The sequence below is a fragment of the Cetorhinus maximus genome, chromosome 3 (assembly GCF_964194155.1).
Source record: "Cetorhinus maximus chromosome 3, sCetMax3.hap1.1, whole genome shotgun sequence".
NCBI lineage: Eukaryota > Metazoa > Chordata > Chondrichthyes > Lamniformes > Cetorhinidae > Cetorhinus > Cetorhinus maximus.
Window position 1 is genome coordinate 32,034,699 of NC_135881.1, and position 20,493 is coordinate 32,055,191.

The window sequence follows — 20,493 nt, forward strand, 5'->3', positions numbered from 1 at the left end:
TAGCGTACAATATTTTTGTGTTATATTCAATGAATATTACTCGGGTGATGGGGGTCTCGGCAGGCTAGCGGCAGGCCTTTGTGCCCTCCCCTGGGATCAATAACCCCAGGAGCGCCAAGTGCTGCCAGCTGATCAGAGACCAGCAGCTCTTCTGTACTCAGCAGCACCACTAGGGAAGCAGTGGCTGCTGGCAGTATTACACCCAGCCAAGGCCTTGAGTTGAGGAGGGATCCGGGCGGAGGTGAGTGATGGCTGAGAGGGGGCTGTGGAGTCGGGATTACAAGGGACGGGGGGAGAGGGGAGACAGCAGGACAGACGGGTGGCTCTAAACGGGTCTCCCCTTCCCGATGTCGGGTCCCATAATCGGTGCCTTTCAACAATGGATCTCCACTAGGAGCCTGCAAGCAAAGATGCCAGGGTTTGCTTGTCATGCTCACCGCATCGAGTCCCCTGTCTGCCGCTGGAGCAGGCTGAGGCCCTTAAATGTGTATTAATTCCCAGTTAAGGACCTCACTTGGCAGTGGGGTGGGATGTCTGTTCATGGGCCTTTCAGGCAAGGACTTAATAGTGGTGGAGGCTGGAGCATGGCGGGCTCCCCACATGTCACCCTCTCACCTAATTAAATGCCCCCCTTCCACAAGAACACAGGAAATAGGAGCAGGAGTAAACTACACGGCCCTTTGAGCTTGCTCTGCCAATCAATATGTTCATGGCTGATCTTGGGCTTCAATTCCATTTTCCCACCCGCTCCCAATATCCTTTGATTCCCTGAGAGACCAAAGGTCTGTCTATCCCAATCTTAAATGTATTCCTTGGTGGAGCATCCACAACCCTCTGGGATAGAGAATTCCAAAGATTCACAACCCTTGAGTGAAGTGATTTCTCCTCATCGCAGTCCTAAATGATCGGCCCCTCATCCTGAGGCTGTGCCCCCCGTGTTTTAGATTCCCCGACTAGTGGAAAACAATCCCCTGCTGCTGGGGAGGAAACAAGATTCCAGATATTCCTGTTGCCAGTGAGTGTAATGTTTCCTCTTATCTGGAAGCTACGCAAACCATTGGATGAAATCATTTTGATGAACTGATTATTAATATAAAAAAACTATTACGAAGTATAATTTGAAAGAACCACTGAACTACCACTGTCCATTATTCAGTTTTGTCAAAGTCAGCAGAAGAGTAATAAATTGTCAACAGTTCACACTCTTTAATGTGGCTTGTGTTCTGCCACCAGCAATTTGTTCAAAAGACATTCATGGGAAGGGATGAAACGTAAGAAAAATTGTTACTCATTGCTACCTGGGCTAATAAAGATTTTTCAGGGTAAAATTTCTGTTTTTCCAATATGGAATGTGCATGTATTCTATGGATCCTACACTTGCCTTAAGTCTTGTGTAAAAGTGCTGCTAAATTTGAACCAAATGCAACCATGCAGTCTACTAGCAGAGAAAATTGGCATTTAAGTTTGGGGCATTGACTCACAAGATTATCTACTTGATTTCAGTTACCCCTTTGCTATTTTTCTGGCATGAATATCACAAGATCAGAAAAGCCAATCGGCCCATTTCATTCATCCATCCAGAAAATACTGGGCAGGGTGTAAAAGGTACTTGCATTACAGCTGCTGACAGATTTCACCGCCCCTCCCCCCTCCCCACCATAACCCATACAGTGTGATATCCCTGCACAACAATTTTCAGTGCACTATAAAGCACTATGTTATACAGGGAGGATCTGTTCACTGGGATTTATTAGCTTTATGGTTAAGGCTAGTTTACTGCAGGCAGTAAGGGAAATAATTGCATGTGTTCTGAATACATTATACCAATTGTGTTCATGCTAGTGGCCCTAGGGTTTAACAAGATGAATTACTTATCACACATAATTGACCACAAAATGTACAAGCTCTTTGCCCCTAGTCATTATTGACTCATCTGTTGATTTAAGTCCTCTTTGTTCAAGTAGTTATAGGGTTAAGCAGCTTGAACATTTCATCTAATAATACTGCATGAGGATGAGCATTTATGTTGAGGCAGTTGTGTTCACTATATCTCGGAAATGGCAAGATTAATAAAATGCAAGAGAACATGGATGTGTATGCTTTTCACTAGCTAAACTGCATGGATTCAAAGTCTCACAAATACCCTCTCTCTTAGCATTAAAATCATTGGAGAATATGATATATACCCACTGTGAGAAACACCTAGAAAGAATATAATCTGTCAATCTATTTTTTTTTCGTTAATTGAAGGATAAATGGTGGCCAGGACTGCTTTTCTTTGAATAGCACCTCTTCTTCAGCACTATAACGAAATGTTAGCTTAAATTACATGTTCAAGTCTGTAATGAATCCATGAGTTGGGAGACCTAACACTCGCGCTCAAAAGACATTATTCTTATGGCAATTTTTATTTGGTAGGCCTTTAATTTTTTTTAGTTAACTCATGAGTGTATACATTTTGTCAAGATCACATAAAATAAAGAGTTGCTTGCATGTGGAATTGAAATTTGCAGCCTATCACTGAGTGGAAATGGGAGACGATGTGTTAGCACCTCAACAATGGGGGGGTAATGACTCACCGCTGCGATCCCACCATTACTACATACTTGGGTTACATTCCCTTGAATGTAGTAGATTGAGAGGTGTTTAGCTGTTTAAAAAATTTTATAAGATACATACAGGGGAACTATTTCCTCTGGTGGAGAAATCGAGAACAAGAGGACATGATCTTAAAAACATAGCTAGGTCATTCAGGTGTGAGTGAAGTTATTTCTTTTACACAAAAGGTAGTGGAAATTGGACAGTCCCTCCTCCAAAATGTTGTGGTTGCTGGGACAATTGGAGCTTTCAAGACTGTGATCAATAGAATTTTGTTAGGCCAGGGTATCAAGAAATCTGGGTAAATGGAGTTGGGGTACAGTTTGGCGTAATGATTGAATTGAATGGTGGAACAGGCCGGGGAGGGGGGGTGTTGAATGGCCTACTCCGATACCCAATGTTCCTATACTGCTATGTGGCCCCAGCAGTGCTGCTATCACTGGGTGGTCAAAGTGCCCCTTGAATCCGGTGAGCATACGTTGGGACCCTATGAGACAGATGTCTCGTGGCTGACAGCATTCTGGCAGCCCTCTTCATCTAGATGTTTATTCTGCGCTTTCTGTTTTGCTGGTGTTACTGATTGATAATGGGAGAGCAATGAAGGAAGCTCTTCCTGACCGTGCAAACATTTGGTTGGGGGCGGGGACGGGGGTCAGCGGCGGAGGACATGGGCTGGTGCAACTTTCAGGAACCTTTGTGTTTTTGTTGGTGGTTCAGCGCCTTATTCAGAACTTCACCAACAAAGCTGCGCACATTTGTGATGTAGTTTTCTACGTGCTATCACAGGTTTCCTATTATTTCAGTGCCAGGAGGCTGACAGACAGTGATTGAAGTCACAGCGCCAGGAATGATCTTAAATACAATAATGCTTTCACGCAAAGACAAAGGAACCTTTTGCATCTCAGGTTTTTTAAAAACCCTTCACAGCCGATGAATTATATGGGAAATGCAGTCATTGTTCTTTTGCAGAAAAAAATGGGGCTGCATTAACGAATGTTTGGATTGTGTACTGTTACGGGATGTGTTTGGACACCAAGTCTAGAAAATTGTTAAGATGATTCTTTACAGGTCTCGTAAATTGTTATTAAACAAATAAGTATATTGCATACAATAACACTTGCATAAAACCCATGAAGCATCCAGGTATTTGTGTAATTTGACCTGAGTCACTTACAACTGTAAACATGGCACCACTGAAAGGGGCCTTCATTGTAAAAAGAAGTATTTGACATTTAATTTCTTCATTGGATTCTTCCTAAATGCTGGTAAGACCCGCATTTTGCACGTAGAAGGATAACAGCTGGAAGAAACCATTTTCGTTCAGATTGTACCATATACACGTGAATTGATGGTGCATTTTGGCATGATTTGTATTGTATCCTTGAATTTAAGCAACCATTCTGATCTTTTTTCATGTAAACCTACGGCACTTTAAGGAATTTGTGGTGAATTATGGTGCAATTCCAAGGCTGGGCTTCCCATACCGGGTCCTGGAATCTTAACACCCATAAACAATCTTTTTCACTGCACCAGAATGACCTCAAGGGCCCTGAAAATTCTCAATGCCTGCTCCATTGCCGGAAGCGCATTGTGACAGGGTGGGGCAGCTGCTATTCTGCCCTGGGGTGATGGCATCCCAAATCTCTGGGACAGCTTTGGACAGCCGTGTACTTTTTGGCACTTTCTGGGTGTCTATCCCATGTCAGGCCAGGGGCAGAGAACTTTGAAACTGCTAACTTCACCAGGGGGAGGGTGGTTTGTTGGTTGAGCTCCCCCCAACTACACTGACAGCCTCAAATGCTGGTACGTCAGTATTCCTGAATTCTGTCATTAATCGCCACTAGGAAACCTGGATTAGGCCCTTCTACTTCAACATTTGTTCATTAGGTGTCCTTTCTGTTGACCACAAGAAAGGGCCCGACTACCTGTCCTGCTTTTTTGATTGACGCCTGTTCTCATCTTCCAATTTTTTGATAGTGGATGGGATTGAGTTCCACCCCACATATCTGTATATCCTGGAGCTTCCTTCACAGGTCCAGGAATTGAGACTCACTTTTTGCACAAGTTTTTACTTGAAGTTTTTTCAGAATACAGTTACGTAGAATATTACAGCGTTGGATCATCAGGCCATTCAGCCCAGAAGGTCTATTTTGGTGTTTATGCTCCACATTTACCTCCTCTGACCGTATGTCATCTAGCTCATCAATATATTCTTCTATTCCTTTCTTCCTCATGTACTTATTTAGATTCCCCTTAAATGCTTCTATGTGATTCACCTCAACTAATCTTTGCAGCAGCGAGTTCCGCATTCTGAGTAAAGAATTTTCTCCTGAATTCCTTATTGCATTTATTAATGACCATGTTATATTTATGGCCCTTAGTTTGGACTTACTCACAAGTGAAAATATCGTCTCTACATCTACCCTATCAAACCCTTTCATAATTTTAAAGACCTCTTTACCAGGTCACCTCTCAGCTTTCATTTCTCTAGAGAAAAGAGTACAAAGCTGTTCAGTCTTGCCTGAGAGTTGTACCCTCTCTGTTCTAGCATCTGACTAATTACCAGTTTGACTTCCTTTTATCCTTTATAACCATCAGTGTGAGGAAACCTTCACACTTCTGGAAACAAAGCTGGATTCACAGAGCCAAGGGGAAATGACAGAAAGCAGGCCTGAGTTTAACTGAGCGGTTAAAATCAGGCGAGTTGACTTACTGGGCCATAATCTTTCCATTCCTGCTTGGCGGCATTTTATCTTCGCTGACTTTCAAGTGGCTCGAGACTCCAACTACAGGTGGGCAGGGGCCTAATTGAGGTGTAAAAGTCACAATTCAATGAAGTCATCAGCATCATAATGCAATGGAACTTGGGGTAGGCTCGAGTGGTGAATCTGCCAGTGGAACTGAGCAAGAGGCAGCAGAGTGGCCAGGAGATGTTCAGGTTTACATTTGAGAAGCATTCCATGGTGACCCAAAGGAGCAGGAGTGCTGTTCAGGGCCCTGCACGGAATTCTTGGGCTGACCCTGCCATGGTCTTTCTTCTCCCTCCCCAACCAGTGTTGACTCTGCAATCCCTTCCCAGCTCTGGCCACTGCAGCTTATACCAGAGCTGTTTTTCTGGGTTCCTTGGGCGGCACCAGGTTGCCTCCCTAATTCCGGTTCCTGCCTGCCAGCCCTGATGCCATTTTCAACCAGTTTCGGGCAGGAGACAGTACTGAACTGTTCAATGTCACTGCCTGTCCTCAAACAACTGCTGGGGAATGGGGGTACCGGAAGCTTCTTTTAATGTCTTATTCTGTTTAAAAAAGTAAACTGATCTTCTATTACTGGCCATTTTCATGAAGCAACCTTCAGTGATGTAATATATCCTGTGTTTATTTCAATGATTTTGTTTTATATATATAGGTATTAGCATATATACATATATTATATATATAGAAAGAGAGATAGAGATAGATATATAAATGTAAATATAGATATATACCAATTCCTATTTATAAAACAAATCTCTGAAATAAGTACTGGGAAATATTAGATCATATATATATATATGAATTTTATACATAGGTAGAAACTAGTAACAATTTTTTATCTCAAAAAATGTCAATTTAATACATATTTGTGTACCTATATTATTGTTTCTTTGAGAATGAAACTTCAAAATCTGCATTGAAAATATAATCCTACTGCAGAGAATTAAACTTTCATTAATTTACCAGGCTACTGCAAATACAAGATAGGTTCAAACGTGCTCAGCACCTCCCGATTACTTCACATCATTTCTTTCCCGCCCACCAATCTGTGTAAATGAAGGTTACCTAAGGTCGGCCAACAATTTGGTGTGAAATTTCCAAGGTCTGCCAATAGCTGGCAGGCAATTCTCACCTGTGGTAAATGAGGACATTTATTCCTGCCAGGCATTTGACAAGGCTTTCCACTGGGTACTGGCTGGATGTTAAAGAGAGTCTGAAGAGCAGCCTGCGCCGTTTGGGCTTTCGCCAGCTTCTTACTGCGTCCTGAGCCTTCAAACATTCTCCCATCAACCCTCACTGCCATCACAAAGCTCTTGACATGCTTTTCCACAGTCTCTGAGAGGCACACATACCTCAGTCCCGGACGTAGCTCATTTAACATCTCGACTGGATTCTTCCTGCTTGCTGCTGGGAACGGCATCTTGTGCTTGTTTTGTTTGGCTTGGACCATTAAATCCAACGTGTGGCAGAGTAATCGCCCATGTCTGCAGCCGCCATAGAGCAATTCGTTTTCAGCGGGGCTGCAGCAAGGGAAGCCGTCACTCTGAGTCGACGGCTCAAACTCTTTGAACAGTGTGTTGGGGAAGTCAGCCTGGTCAGACGTGAAATCTGCGCTGGGATTGACGCAGTTGCCCATGGCGAAATGAGCCTGGGAGGCATTTGGAAACTGCACAAAAGACTGCAGGGCCATCTCCGCAGCCCTCATCTTTGCTTTCTTTTTGGTGGGTCCTGTGCCTTCGAATAGCAAACCATTAACTTCGACCGCAATAGCAAAAACGGGTGCGTGCACAGGCCCAGTCTGGGAGACCATCTTGTACTGTAATCCTGGCTTTAGTTCATTCAGCTGCACTAGGGCATTCTTTGGTGTCACCGACCATGACAGTTTCTTACATTTCAGCTGCACCTTGGGGTGCATGTGTCCGTTATTCCCTTCCTCCAGCGGCCTTTTCCTTTTCAGACCTGATGCTCCGCTTCCAGCCACATCGGAACAGCGGAAGACCTGCCGGTCACTGGATGCTCGTGTGTGATCCTCCAAAGATAAATTACCCACATTGCGATTCTCTTTTACCTCTACACTACTGGTGCCTGTTAAAACACAAGGAGATGATACAGTTACTGCGCAATCAACACCTGCATTTCAACCTCCTTTTAACCTGACCGCAATCATTCCGCTCCTGGTGAAGTGAAATTTTGTGATGTTTGGTTTCACAGTGTCAGCTGCCCTCAGATGTTTATTCGCTGGTACCAACTCATAGGTCTTTTTTTCTTTATTCTTTCACAGCAGGGCCAGCATTTATTACCCGTCCTTAACTGTCCCTGAACTGAGTCGGTTTCAGGCCACTTCATAGTGTAGTTAAGAGCCAACCACATTGCTGTGTGTCTGGAGTCATTTGTAGGCCAGACCAGGTAAGGATGGCAGATTTCCTTCACTAAAGGGCATTAGTGAACCCGATGGGTTTTTACAACAATCGATGATAGTTGTCATGGTCACCATTACTGAGGCTAACCTTTATATCCCAGATTTATTAATTGAATTTAAATTCAACCAGCTGCTGTGGTGCAATATGAACCTGTGCCCCCAGGGTATTAGCCTGGACCTCTGGATTACTAGTGCAGTGACAGTAACCGTTCACCATCATCTTCCAGATCTCCAGTAGATATTCCCACTGGTTCAGTGCCACAGGTTATTGTTGTGGTCAGACTTGACACCTCTATAACCTGTTGCACATTTCTGTTACCTGATATGTGGCTGAATGATAACCTGACCTGGGGATGATAATAGCAGGCCTCTTGTTTCGTGTGTTGTGGTTTCACACACGCTGGGGCCCATGCATTTCTTTGTTAGGAATCTGAACATCTCTTTTACTGAGATAAGGCTTTCTTTTCTTAATTCACGGGACATGGGAGTTCTCGAGTGGGTAGCGTCTCTGTCTCTGAGCCAGAAGCTTTGTGTTCAAGTTGCACTCGAGGACTTGATGGCCAAGGAGGTTGTGTTCATAATGCAGCCAAACATGTTGAGTATCAATTTACAAACCCTTCCAACATACACCAATATTGGGCAATAAGAGTGGAAGAAGTTCTTGGTCAGCTATGTGATGGAAAGAAAATTGGATCCTCTACCATCCAGACTACAACATGAATGTAGAAATGTATGTTGCCACAACAACTCGGACTCCCTGGGGGACCAGTTGCTTCATTTGGCTGGTGCGGATCAGATTCGTGCCAACAGCACAGAGTTTGACCCCCGTTCTGGCTGGAGTGGACCTGCGTCCTTGCCCTACACGCGATGGAGATTGCGGCACTGAGAGTCCGACCTGTCTCCGTGCAGAGAACTGAAGAAGAAAAGAAGAAACTTCGTGAGATGTCACTGGCAAGGTCAGCATTTATTGCCCATCCCTAATTGCCCTTGAGAACGTGATGGAAAGCTGCCTTCTTGAACCGCTGCAGTCCGTATAGTTAAACTACAACAACAGTGCTGTTAGGGAGAGAGTTCCTGTGAACAAATTAGTTTAATTTAAATAAAATATATGACAAAAAAAATTGCATTTATATAGTGCCTTTCACAGGAATATAATCGGAAAAATAGGATGAGATATAATCAGAAAATAGGGTGAGATATATGGGCAAAGTGAAGTTTTCAGCGATATGTATCAAGTTCTTGCCAATCCTCACAATATAAAGTGGTAAGGTACATAATTGACTAAATTCACTCACAGTAAGTTACATGATGGACTAAACTCACTCACAGTTTAGTAGTCCCTGTGCATTTGACTGAGTGGACCCTGACAACATTCCGGCAATAGTACTGAAGAATTGTGCTCCAGATCTTGCCGTGACCCTAGCCAAGCCATTCTATTACAGTTACAACACTGGCATCTACCTGGCAATGTGGAAAATTACACAGGTATGTCCTTTACACAAAAAGCAGGACAAATCAAAACTGGCCAATTACAGCTCCATCAGTCTACTCTCCATTTTCAGTAAAGTAATGGAAGGGGTCATCAACAGTGCTCTCAAGTAGCACTTGCTTAGGAATAACCTGCTCACTGATGCTCAGTTTTGGTTCTACCAGGGCCACTCAGCTCCTGACCTCACTACAGCCTTGATTCAAAGATGGAAAAAAGGGCTGAACTCCCGAGGTGAGGTGAGAGTGACTGCCCTTGGCATCAAGGCAGCATATGACCAAGACTGGCATCAAGGAGCCCTAGCAAAACTGGAGTCAATGGGAATCAAGGTGAAAACTCTCAACTGGTTGGAGTCATACCTAGCAGAAAGGAAGATGGTTGTGGTTGTTGGGGGTCAATCATCTAAGTTCCAAGACATCACTGCAGGAGTTCCTCAGGTTGTGTCCTCGGCCCAACCATCTTCAGCTGCTTCATCAATGACCTTCCCTCCATCATAAAGTCAGAGGTGGGGATGTTCACTGGTGATTGCACAATGTTCAGCACAATTCACAACTCCTCAGATCCTGAAGCAGTCCATGTACAAATGCAGCAAGGCCTGGACAATATCCATCCTTGGGATGACAAGTGGCAAGTAAAATTCATGCCACTCAAGTGCCAGGTGATGAGCCTCTCCAACAAGAGAGAATCTAACAATCGCTTTTTGACATTCAATGGCATTACCATCACTGAAGCCCCCACTATGAACACCTTGGGGGTTACCATTGACCAGAAGCTGAACTGGACTAGCCATATAAGTACTGTGGCTATTAGAACAGGTTAGAGGCCAGGAATCCTGTGGCGAGTAACTCACCTCCTGACACCCCAAAGCATGTTCACCATCTACAAAGCACAGGTCAGGAGTGTGATGGAATACTTTCCATTTGACTGGTGAGTGCAGCTCCCACAACACTCAAGAAACTTGACACCATCCAGGACAAAGCAGCCCACCTGATTGGCACTCCTTCCACAAACATTCACACCCTCCACACTGATGCACAGTGGCAGCAATATGTACCATCTACAAGATGCACTGCAGGAACTCACCAAGCCTTCTTCGGCAGCACCTTCCAAACCCACGACCACTACCATCTAGAAGGACAAGAGCAACAGATACATGGGAACACCAGCACCAGAAAGTTCCTCTCCAAGGCACTCACCATCCTGACTAGGAAATATATCACTGTTTCTTCACTGTTGCTGGGCAAAATCCTGGAACTCTCTCCCTAATAGCACTGGAGGTGTACCTACACCACATAGACTTCAGTGGTTCAAGAAGGTAGCTCCCCACAACCTTCTCAAGGGCAATTGGGGATGGGCAACAATAGCCAGCTTCAGGAGCTGAGGAGTCGCAAATGGTGCTGAACATATTGAAAAAGAATTTGAGTACAGGAGTAAAGATGTCTTGCTGCAATTATATAGTGCCTTGGTGAGAAAGCACCCTAAGTATTGTGTACAGTTTTGGTCACCTTACCTAGGGAAGAATATACTTCCCATAGAGACAGTGCAACAAAGATTCATCAGTCTGATCCCTGGGATGGCAGGATTGTCCTATGAGGAGAGATTGAGGAGGTCTGTAAAAAGAACTTCCTACCCAGGCTGAGGTGGAAGAGGAGGTAACTGGTACATTGGAATAACTTACAATTGAGAGGAAGGTGGTGTTGGAAAAGCTATCTTTACTTAAAATGGATAGGGCACCAGGACCAGATGAGATGCATCCAAGGGTACTGAGGGAAGTGAGAGTGGAAATTGCAGAGGCACTAATGATAATCTTTCAGTCTTCCCTAGACACAGAATAGATGCCAGGAGACTGGAAAATTGAGGATGTTACACCCTTGTTCAAAAAGGGATGCAAGGATAAAACTGGCAACTACAGGCCAGTCAGTTTGACTTCAGTGGTAGGGAAACTTTTGGAAACTATAGTATGGGATAAAATCAATAATCACTTAGACAAGTGCAGGATAATTACGGAAAGCCAGAGTGGATTCATCAAGGGACAATCAAGTTGAACAAACTTGCTGGAGTTTTTTGAGGAGGTAACAGAGAAGGTTGATAAAAGAAATGGTGTTGATGTGGTGTATGTGTATTTTCAAAAGACATTTGATACAGTGTCACACAACAGACTTGTGAGCAAAATTCTAGCTCATGGAATAAAAGGGAAAGTAGGCACTTGGATAAGCAATTGGCTGAGTGACAGGAAACAGAGAGTAGTGATAAATGGTTGTTTTTCAGATTGGAGGAAGGTTTGTAGTGGAGTTCCCCAGGGGTCAGTGTTGGGACCCTTCCTCTTCCTGATATATATTAATGACTTAGACTGTGGTGTGCAGGGCATGGTTTCAAAATTTGCAGATGATACGAAGATTGGAAATGTTGTCAACTGTCATGGGGATAGTCTTGAACTTCAAATGGACGTAGACATGTTGATGGATTGGCAGACAAGTGGCAGATAAAGTCAATGCAGAGAAATGTGAGGTGATTTGTTTAGGCAGGAAAGATATGGTGAGACAGTATAAAACAAAGGGAGAAACTTGAAAGGAGGTGCAGGAACAGAAGGACCTCCGTGTATATGTACATAAATTATAGAAGATGGCAGGGCATGTTGAAAGAGTAGTTAATAAAGCATATAGTATCTTAGGCTTTATTAATATAAGCACTGAGTATGTGAGTGAGGAGGTCATGTTGAACTTGTGTAAGACACTAGTTAGGCCTCATCCAGAGTACTGCATTCAGTTCTGGGCACCAAACTTGAGGAAGGATGTGAAGGCATTGGAGAGATTACAGAGGAGATTCACAAGACTGATTCCCAGGATGAAGAACTGTAGCTATGAGGATAGATTGGAGAGGTTGGGACTGTTTTCCTTGGAGAAAAGAAGGCTCAGAGGAGACTTAATAGAGGTATTCAAGATCCTAAGGGGTATGGACAGGCAAATAGTGAGAAACTTTTCCCACTCAAGAGAACATTAAGAACTAGAGGGTATAGATTCAAAATAATTGGCAAAAGGAGGTGATGTGAGTAAAAAAATTTTCACCCACAGGGTGGTTGGAGCCTGGAACAAACTTTCTGAAAGGGTGCTGGGGGTAGGTTCAATCAAGGTATTCAAAAGGGAATTGGATTTATACCTGAAAAGAGAGAATGTGCAAGGTTATGGGGATAAGGCAGGGGAGTGGGACTAGGTGGAACGCTGTTTCAGAGAGACAGTGCAGACTTGATGGGCCAAATGGTCTCTTTCTGTGCTGTAAAGATCCTGTGACACTCTGATACTGTGAGGCTAGAAGAATGAGAGGTGATCTCATTGACGTATACAAAATTCTTACAGGGCTCAAAAGGGTAGATGCAGAAAAGATGTTTCCTCTGGCTGGGGGTCTGGATCCAAGGGGCACAGTCGCAGAATAAGAGGTAAGCCATTTAGGAGTGAGATAAGGAGGAATTTCTTCACTCAGTGGGTGGTCAATCTTTGGAATTCTCTACCCCAGCAGTCTGTGGAGGCTGTTATTGAGTATGTTCAAGACAGAGGTCGACAGATTTCCAGATATTGAAGACATCAAGGGTTATTAGGATAATGTGGCAAAACGGTGTTGAAGTAGATCAGCTGGGATCTGGTTGAATGGTGGAGCAGGCTTGAGGGACAGAATGGCCTTCTCCTTCTCCTATTTCCTGGGAAGAATTTTGCCCTTGATGGACGGGCTCGGCGGGGGTGGTCGGGAAGCCGACCGCTGCCCGCGATCAGGGCCAGACCGCGATTTCACGCTTGAGGGTCAATTAAGGCCCGTCAGTGTGAAGTGCAAGCGGCAGCGCTCAGTGCGGGGGTGGGGGGGTGGGGAGGGGGGTGGGTGCGGGCGGGAACTTCACACATGCGCGCTTGCAAATCTCCCTGAGGCACAGAGCTGCCTCAGGGAGATGCGCAGTTTCTGGAAAAAAATAATAAAGATGTGAAAAATGTTATAAAACATGTCCCCCCATGTGACTCTGTCACATGAGCAGGGACATGTTATAAGTGAAATTTGAAACATTTTACTTGATTTTTATTTGATGTTGGAAACCTCATCCCGCCCGTGGACGAGCTTTCCAAAAATGTGCAAAGGCCGCTTGGCCTTTTTGCCTGCCCGACAACTGTAAGGTTGGACGGGCAGCAAAACATTTAAGTTAATTGATCCTTTAACGGTCTTAAGAGGCCTTCTAAGTGTCAGAGTCGGCAGCGCATCCGCGGACTGAAATACCAGGCGCCATTTTACGTTCGAGCAGGTCGGACGCACGCCCGCCCGCCAAGGTAAAAATTTTGTCCCCTATGTTCTTATGTGTCACAACATATATTTCATTATACATAGGTACTAAATCGACAATTTCACTCAGGATAATAGGAATGTGAAGCAGAAAAGCTCACAGCGAAACAGGAGACTTGCTATTTCTGAGTCTAGAGGTGAAGGTGTATAATTAGGGCAGCATCCAGAGAGTTTTAGCCAACATCTAGCCCATATTGTACCTGACTGGGAAGAAACTGATGTTGACCCTAAATGTCAAGATATTCCATTTCAGTGTTTGAGACTGAATACAAATTAACCAAAAACTGATAAAGAAGGTGGACATGTCTGCAAACTATGTTTAGCGTTAGAGCCAACTGGCAGATGCCAGCTATTTTGATTGGAAGAGCCAAGTGCAGCTTTCTCCCAAAATCCTACTGCAGTGCTGCCACCTTCGCTATCAGAGGACACACTCGTGACAAACAGCTGGTAAATCTGCTTCAGCCCAGTGATTTTAATCTATTTTGACATTTGTTCCTGAGAATCTGAGTAACTGGATTACTTTTTACTGTTGGTGTCAGCATAACTTTCACTTGAAGTATCTACTTGCTTCAGTGGTCACTGGTGGTGCTCTAGGAAGAGGCTGACTGCCTATCTCCCTAACAGTAATGTGATAACATTGAAAACAAAGGAAAATATTCAACCAAAAAGCTTCAGAAGAATGTATTTAAAGAAAAAATGGACCATTTAAGCATTCATGGAAGCATTGTCGGTGATGCGCTCAAAGAGAGAGGAAACAACATGTAGATTCTGCTACGTTTCAGGATTTTTTGACCGTTTTTCTATAGAAGGGATTTTGAGAGCAGAACTACTTTTAATCTTGGTTTCTATTTTAAGAAAAGCAGATTCCCAGAAGTTCTTTTAAAAAGTTAATACACTAAATGGATGTTATCTCTCCCAGAAATGAAACAATTGTTAACTTTGTCTAGTTAATTTGAAAAACAACTCACACCCATTTGTTTTGGGAAGTCCTTTGATCCCTGTCTGTCAACAAACAAATGGAGAAGTGATAGAGAAGTAGAAAAATAGGCTGTGAGGGAAGGGGCACTTAGCTTTCAAACTGAGTGTTGCAAATTCTTTAGGGAGGTTCAGAAAGACGGAAATGCTGGTGGACACAATGAGATCTCTTGCTAAAGTTGGTAAGATGATGCACTAAAGTGGAAAAGTGCGGTATTGTTTTTATTTTGTATCAGTCCATGGAAGTAAATTAATTTGATTGAAGAAAGAGAACCTATCTATCATTGCTAGTCCATATGTTCATTGGCTGTGATTATAAGTATTATAATTAATTATATATTAATTATATTAATATAATTATATATTAATATAAGATTATAAGTACCACAAAGATATAAGGTACCACAAACCTCTCTTCATCAAATATTAACTCTGCCCTTGCTGAGATGGAAAAAGTATGTGTGCAAAAGATATGTTCAGTCCTGATCACAAGGGGCTTCACTTGTTACATCTCTGGGTTACATTACTACATGAATAGATATAGGGAACCATGAGTCATCGTCTAAAAAAGCTTGATGTTCAGATTGATTATGCAACCGGTGCCATGGAACATAAGAGAGTGGCCACATTACCTGTCATTACTCCCCTGAAGCTGACAACAACTCCTGGAGTCCACACATGAGCATTTAAATGCGGAAATCAGTATGTTGCTGTCAAAGATTCCATGCTTCTTCAGAGGGTGAGCTGTTGAGATAATTTAGGAACTGTTTCGGTAGAAACAGATGGCCAGACATCTGGGTTCACCACCTGTGCACATTATGAATACTTGGTTGAGCTCCAAGACAGACAAATGGATTTGCTCAGCAGGAGTTCTGTTTTGACGACCGAGTGGATTGTTTACTTTGCTTGATTGACATATTTATGTGGTTGTAATAAGTTATTTCTTCTGCGATCTCTTTTGTGAATGTCTGAGCATTTATTTGGACAAAATTAAAAAGCTTGAAGTAGTTAAAACTTTTGCTGCTGATCCTATAATTGCCCTATTGGATTTATGCTTTTAGGGGGTTGTAGGAACAGCAGATTATTTCAAAGAAGACTTCTGAATGGGTGTTTTTTTTCTCAGTATTTCAACACTTGCCATTGTTATATGGCTTATTGGTTCTGTACATAGTGCATACTAGGTGAATGGGCATGGGGGTGGCATGGAGGCGACAGGCAGGCCATGGAAGGGGAATGGAGGGCATGAAGGTGGCATGGGGGAATGGAAGTGGCACAGGGACATGGAAGGGGCATAAAGGGTATTGGTAAAACCTTTTGAACTTACCTTTCAAAAGATTTCCAAATCCAGACTATGGCCTGAATCTTGCGTTCATTGGGCGCATGCGATTGACGGGCCTGGAAGCAGACGCAAAAAGCACTTCTGCCTGCGATCGGCCCCCGAACGCAATTTCATGCCGGCTGTCCAATTAACAGCTATCCAGCGTGAAATGCGCGCTGAGAAAGCCTTAGCGCTGCCGGAGGGTGGGGGGCGGGGTGCAGGAAGAGGGCGGGCGCCAAGGGAAGGGAGAGTGTAGGCTTGCAGTCCCTAAAGGCTGACGGCTGCTGTGGAGCTGCCTCAGGGAGCTGCAGTAATTTAAAAATGAAATGAGCTCAATAAACTGCTGTAAGCTGTGACGATACTGTAAATGCAAGCACCTGGCAGCAGACTACATAGCAGATCATCCCTCAAATGTCTTCTCTTATTTTATTTAACCCCGGACATTTCATCCCGCCCTGGATGTAGTTTGTCGTGAAAACATGAAGTCTGCCTGGCCGTTTGGCCCGTCTGCCAACCATAAAAGTGGATAGGCCACGAAAAATCGCTGACAATAACCTCCTTAATGGGCTCAATTACCCACTTAATTGTTGGCGGGCTAACCGTAATGTTGCGTGCGAGCACAATGACATCGGGACGCACACCCGACATCATTTCGTGCAACTTTATGTGCGTTTGGATCGGACGCATGTCTGACCTTGGGATGCAGGATTTAGGCCAATGATTCATGAGCCACGAATCATGGAAGAGCTGGTCTAACTTCATGAAAATTCCAGAGGCCTATGAGACGCATACTCAGCAATGGAACCAGCATGCTCTGGGGTGCTTGTTACCCATACCCTTATCCCATGCCATTAAAAATACCCAGGAATGGTGGCGTGAGTCCTGGAATTGGGTGCCATCTGCCATTTTTAAAAGGCTCTGGAGTTGACCCAACTCCGGGGGAATCTGGCCTTAGTCTCACTGTAAACACCATTGAAAAAGTTACACATTGTCAAATGAGGTGCAACATTCATTTTAACAGTGCAACATTAACATTTTAACTCTAAATTCATAATTACTGCTAAATACCCTCACTGGCCCTGAAAGAGTAATTTTATATTTGTTGAATGCCAAATTTCTCCTTTATGATAAAATTTCCCAGTATTTTTAACTTTTTTATGGGCTGCATTTTACGCCTCACGGGCAGGAGAGCTCAACCCAATCGGGCGTAAAATAGCGCGAGATGCTGTCGGGCAAGCGTCCGAAAGGGAAATCATGCTTAACAAATCTACTGGAGTTTTTCGAGAATGTAACTTGTAGAGTTGATGAGGGGGAGCCAGTGGATGTGGTTTATTTGGACTTTCAGAAGGCTTTCGACAAATTCCCACATAAGTGATTAGCGTGTAAAATTAAAGCGCATGGGATTGAGGGTAGTGTATTGAGATGGATAGAAAACTGGTTTGTAGATAGGAAACAAAGAGTAGGAATAAACTGGTCTTTTTCTGAATGGCAGGCAGTGACTAGTGGGGTACCGCAGGGATCGGTGCTGGGACCCCAGCTATTCACAATATATATTCATGTTTTAGATGAGGGAACTAAATGTAATATCTCCAAATTTGCAGATGACACAAAGCTGGGTGTGAGGATGAGCTGTGAGGAGGATGCAGAGATGCTTCAGGGTGATTTGGACAAGCTGAGTGAGTGGGCAAATGCATGGCAGATGCAGTATAATGTGGATAAATGTGAGGTTATCCACTTTGGTAGCAAAAATAGGAAGGCAGATTATTATCTGAATGGCTTTAAACTGAGAGAGGGGAATGTGCAATGAGACCTGGGTGTCCTTGTACACCAGTTGCTGAAGGTAAGCATGCAGGTGCAGCAGGCGGTAAAGAAGGCAAATGGTATGTTGGCCTTCGTAGCGAGAGGATTCGAGTACAGGAGCAGAGATGTCTTGCTGCAATTGTACAGGGCCTTGGTGAGACCACACCTGGAATATTGTGTGCAGTTTTGGTCTTCTTATCTGAGGAAGGATGTTCTTGCTACAGAGGGACTGCAGCGAAGGTTTACCCGACTGATTCCTGGGATGGCGGGACTGACTTATGAGGAGAGATTGAGTTGGTTAGGATTATATTCGCTGGAGTTCAGAAGAATGAGGGGGGATCTCATAGAAACCTATAAAATTCTAACAGGGCTAGACAGGGTGGATGCAGGAAGGATGTTCCCGATGGTGGGGGAGTCCAGAACCAAGGGTCATAGTCTGAGGATATGGGGTAGACCATTTAGGACTGAGATGAGGAGAAATTTCTTCACCCAGAGAGTGGTGAGCCTGTGGAATTCACTACCACAGAAAGTAGTTGAGGCCAAAACATGGTATGTTTTCAAGTAGGAGTTAGATATAGCGCTTGGGGTGAAAGGGATCAAAGAATATGGGGAGAAAGCAGGAGCAGACTATTGAGTTGGATGATCAGCCATGATCATAATGAATGGCGGAGCAGGCTCGAAGGGCCGAATGGCCTACTCCTGCTCCTATTTTCTATGTTTCTATGTTTCTATGTATGTCGCAATCATATATTCTGCTATTATAAAATTAAAAACATTGAAAATTGAAGGCTTCAGTCGTTTTTACTTCCTGGTTTCCTGTCTGTAAGAATACCTAATTGTGGTTGGCTGCTTATCTTGCCAGTTAACATCACTGTTGCTGGATGCCTGAGTTTCCCCTGACTTGGCACCAGATTCAAACTGACACTGGGAAAAGGGAAGTCCATGTCACGCATATCGCTAGATCTTTGTGAGAAGTTTTCTTTAAGGTCATTGGCCAGTGCTATTGCTTTGCTGCTGGCTGCGTAATCCTGTCACAAATCTATGACAAACCTGAATTTCTAATAGCGCAACTAACTTAACTTGACAAGATGTTCTGCACTGTGCATATCACTGACAATATTAGCAGAAAGAAACAAAACTGTGTTGCTACAGTTGCCATGAAAAGCATTTTAAAATAGTTCATCACCAATCACTGTTCCTAAACCCTGTGCCAACCTTTGTATTTTTCTAGTTTCAATCCAATCTTGCTCATGCCCTTGCCAGCTTCACCCCATTCCCACTAAACTGTTCAGCACCCAGCTTCCCTTCCTGACCCCCATGCTACCTGTAAATGGTTCCATGCCCTCAGGAACTGTACCCCTCCCTTACAGAACTTCCGTCACCACCCATTCCTCAAAAAACACCCATGGCCTCTCTAGTCTTGCAAACTATTGCCTCACCTGAAACTGTCTCTCCTCTCCACATCCTTGGTGTGCTGCCTCCACTCGAATTAGTGCCCGACCTTCTCGCTACACCATGTGTGAATCTCACCAATCGGGACTCTACACCTGCCACAACACCAAAGTGTTTCTAATAAAAGTCATAGTCCTCTGTGTCTGTGACCATAGTGCATTAACCTCCCCTGATCTCTGTGCAGACTTTGACCCATCACTCTCCTGCAACATCCCTGTTTCATCGTCCTGCTCAGTGGAACTGCCTCATTTGGTTCCTTTCTTACCTATCTGATCATATCCAGAATGGCACAACCGGTTTCTATTCCTGCTGGAGTTACGTCTGGAGTCTCTCAAGGATTTATCCTTGATCCCTTCCTTTCCTTTAACGCTGCCCATTGCTGACATAATAGTAAGGCATACATTAGCTTTCACATGTATACAGGTGACACCCAGCTTTACCTCTCCACGAGCTCTCTCAACCTTCCACTGCCTTTGCATGTTATCAGACTGTGTGTCCAACATTCATTCGTGGATGGGCCACAATTTCCTCCAGTTAAACCTTGGCAAGCCCAAACTGCATACCTCACCCTCAAATCAACATCAACATTCCAGTTGATTCTGAGCTATATTTTTCCCAACACAAACACTGCCTATTTGCACCTCTGTAACATTGCCCACCTTCACTCCCACTTCAGCAAGTCTGGTGTTGAAACCCTTATTCTTTGTCACTTCCCGACTTCACTATTCCAATGGTTTCCTGGTCAGACCCCAGTTCTCCATTCTTCACGAGTTCAATTTACCTAAAGCTCTGCTACCTGTATCATAACCAAGACCACTCTCATTCTCCTATCAGCCCTGTCCTTGCTGACCTACATTGGTTCATGGGGTTCACACTGTCTACAATTTACAATTTTCATCCTTGTGTTTAGAACAATAGAACCATAGAAAAGTTAAGGCCATACACTCCAGGTGCCTGTGCCGGCTAGAAAAAGATGGAAAAGAAACTAGTCACTCATTTTAATCCCACTTTCCAGCACCTGGTCCACAGCCCTGCAGGTTACAGCACTTCAGATGCAGATCCAGGTACCTTTTCAATGAGTTGAGCGTTTCAGCCTCAACCACCAACTCAGGCAGTGAATTCCAGATGCCCATCACCCTCTGGGTGAAAAAGTTTTTCCTCATGTCCCCTCTCATCCTTCTACCAATCACCTGAAATCTATGACCCCTGGTAATTGACCCCTCAGCTAGGGGAAACAGGTCTTTCCTGTCTACCCTATCTAGGCCCCTCATAATTTTGTACACCTCAATTAGGTCACCCCTCAGCCTCCTCCGTTCTAAGGAAAACAACCCTAACCTATCCAATCTTTTCTCATAGCTGCAATTTTCAAGCCCTGGCA

General features: G+C 44.0%; 1 protein-coding gene across 1 annotated transcript in view; it reads right to left on the bottom strand.

The window, feature by feature from the left end:
- adarb2 (adenosine deaminase RNA specific B2 (inactive)) overlaps positions 1–20,493 on the bottom strand; it is a 386,995-nt gene that overhangs the window by 339,910 nt on the left and 26,592 nt on the right. The window contains exon 3 of the mRNA XM_078535348.1: positions 6,481–7,433. Within this exon, the coding sequence (XP_078391474.1) occupies positions 6,481–7,433 (953 nt within the window). The remainder of the gene's footprint in view (positions 1–6,480; positions 7,434–20,493) is intronic.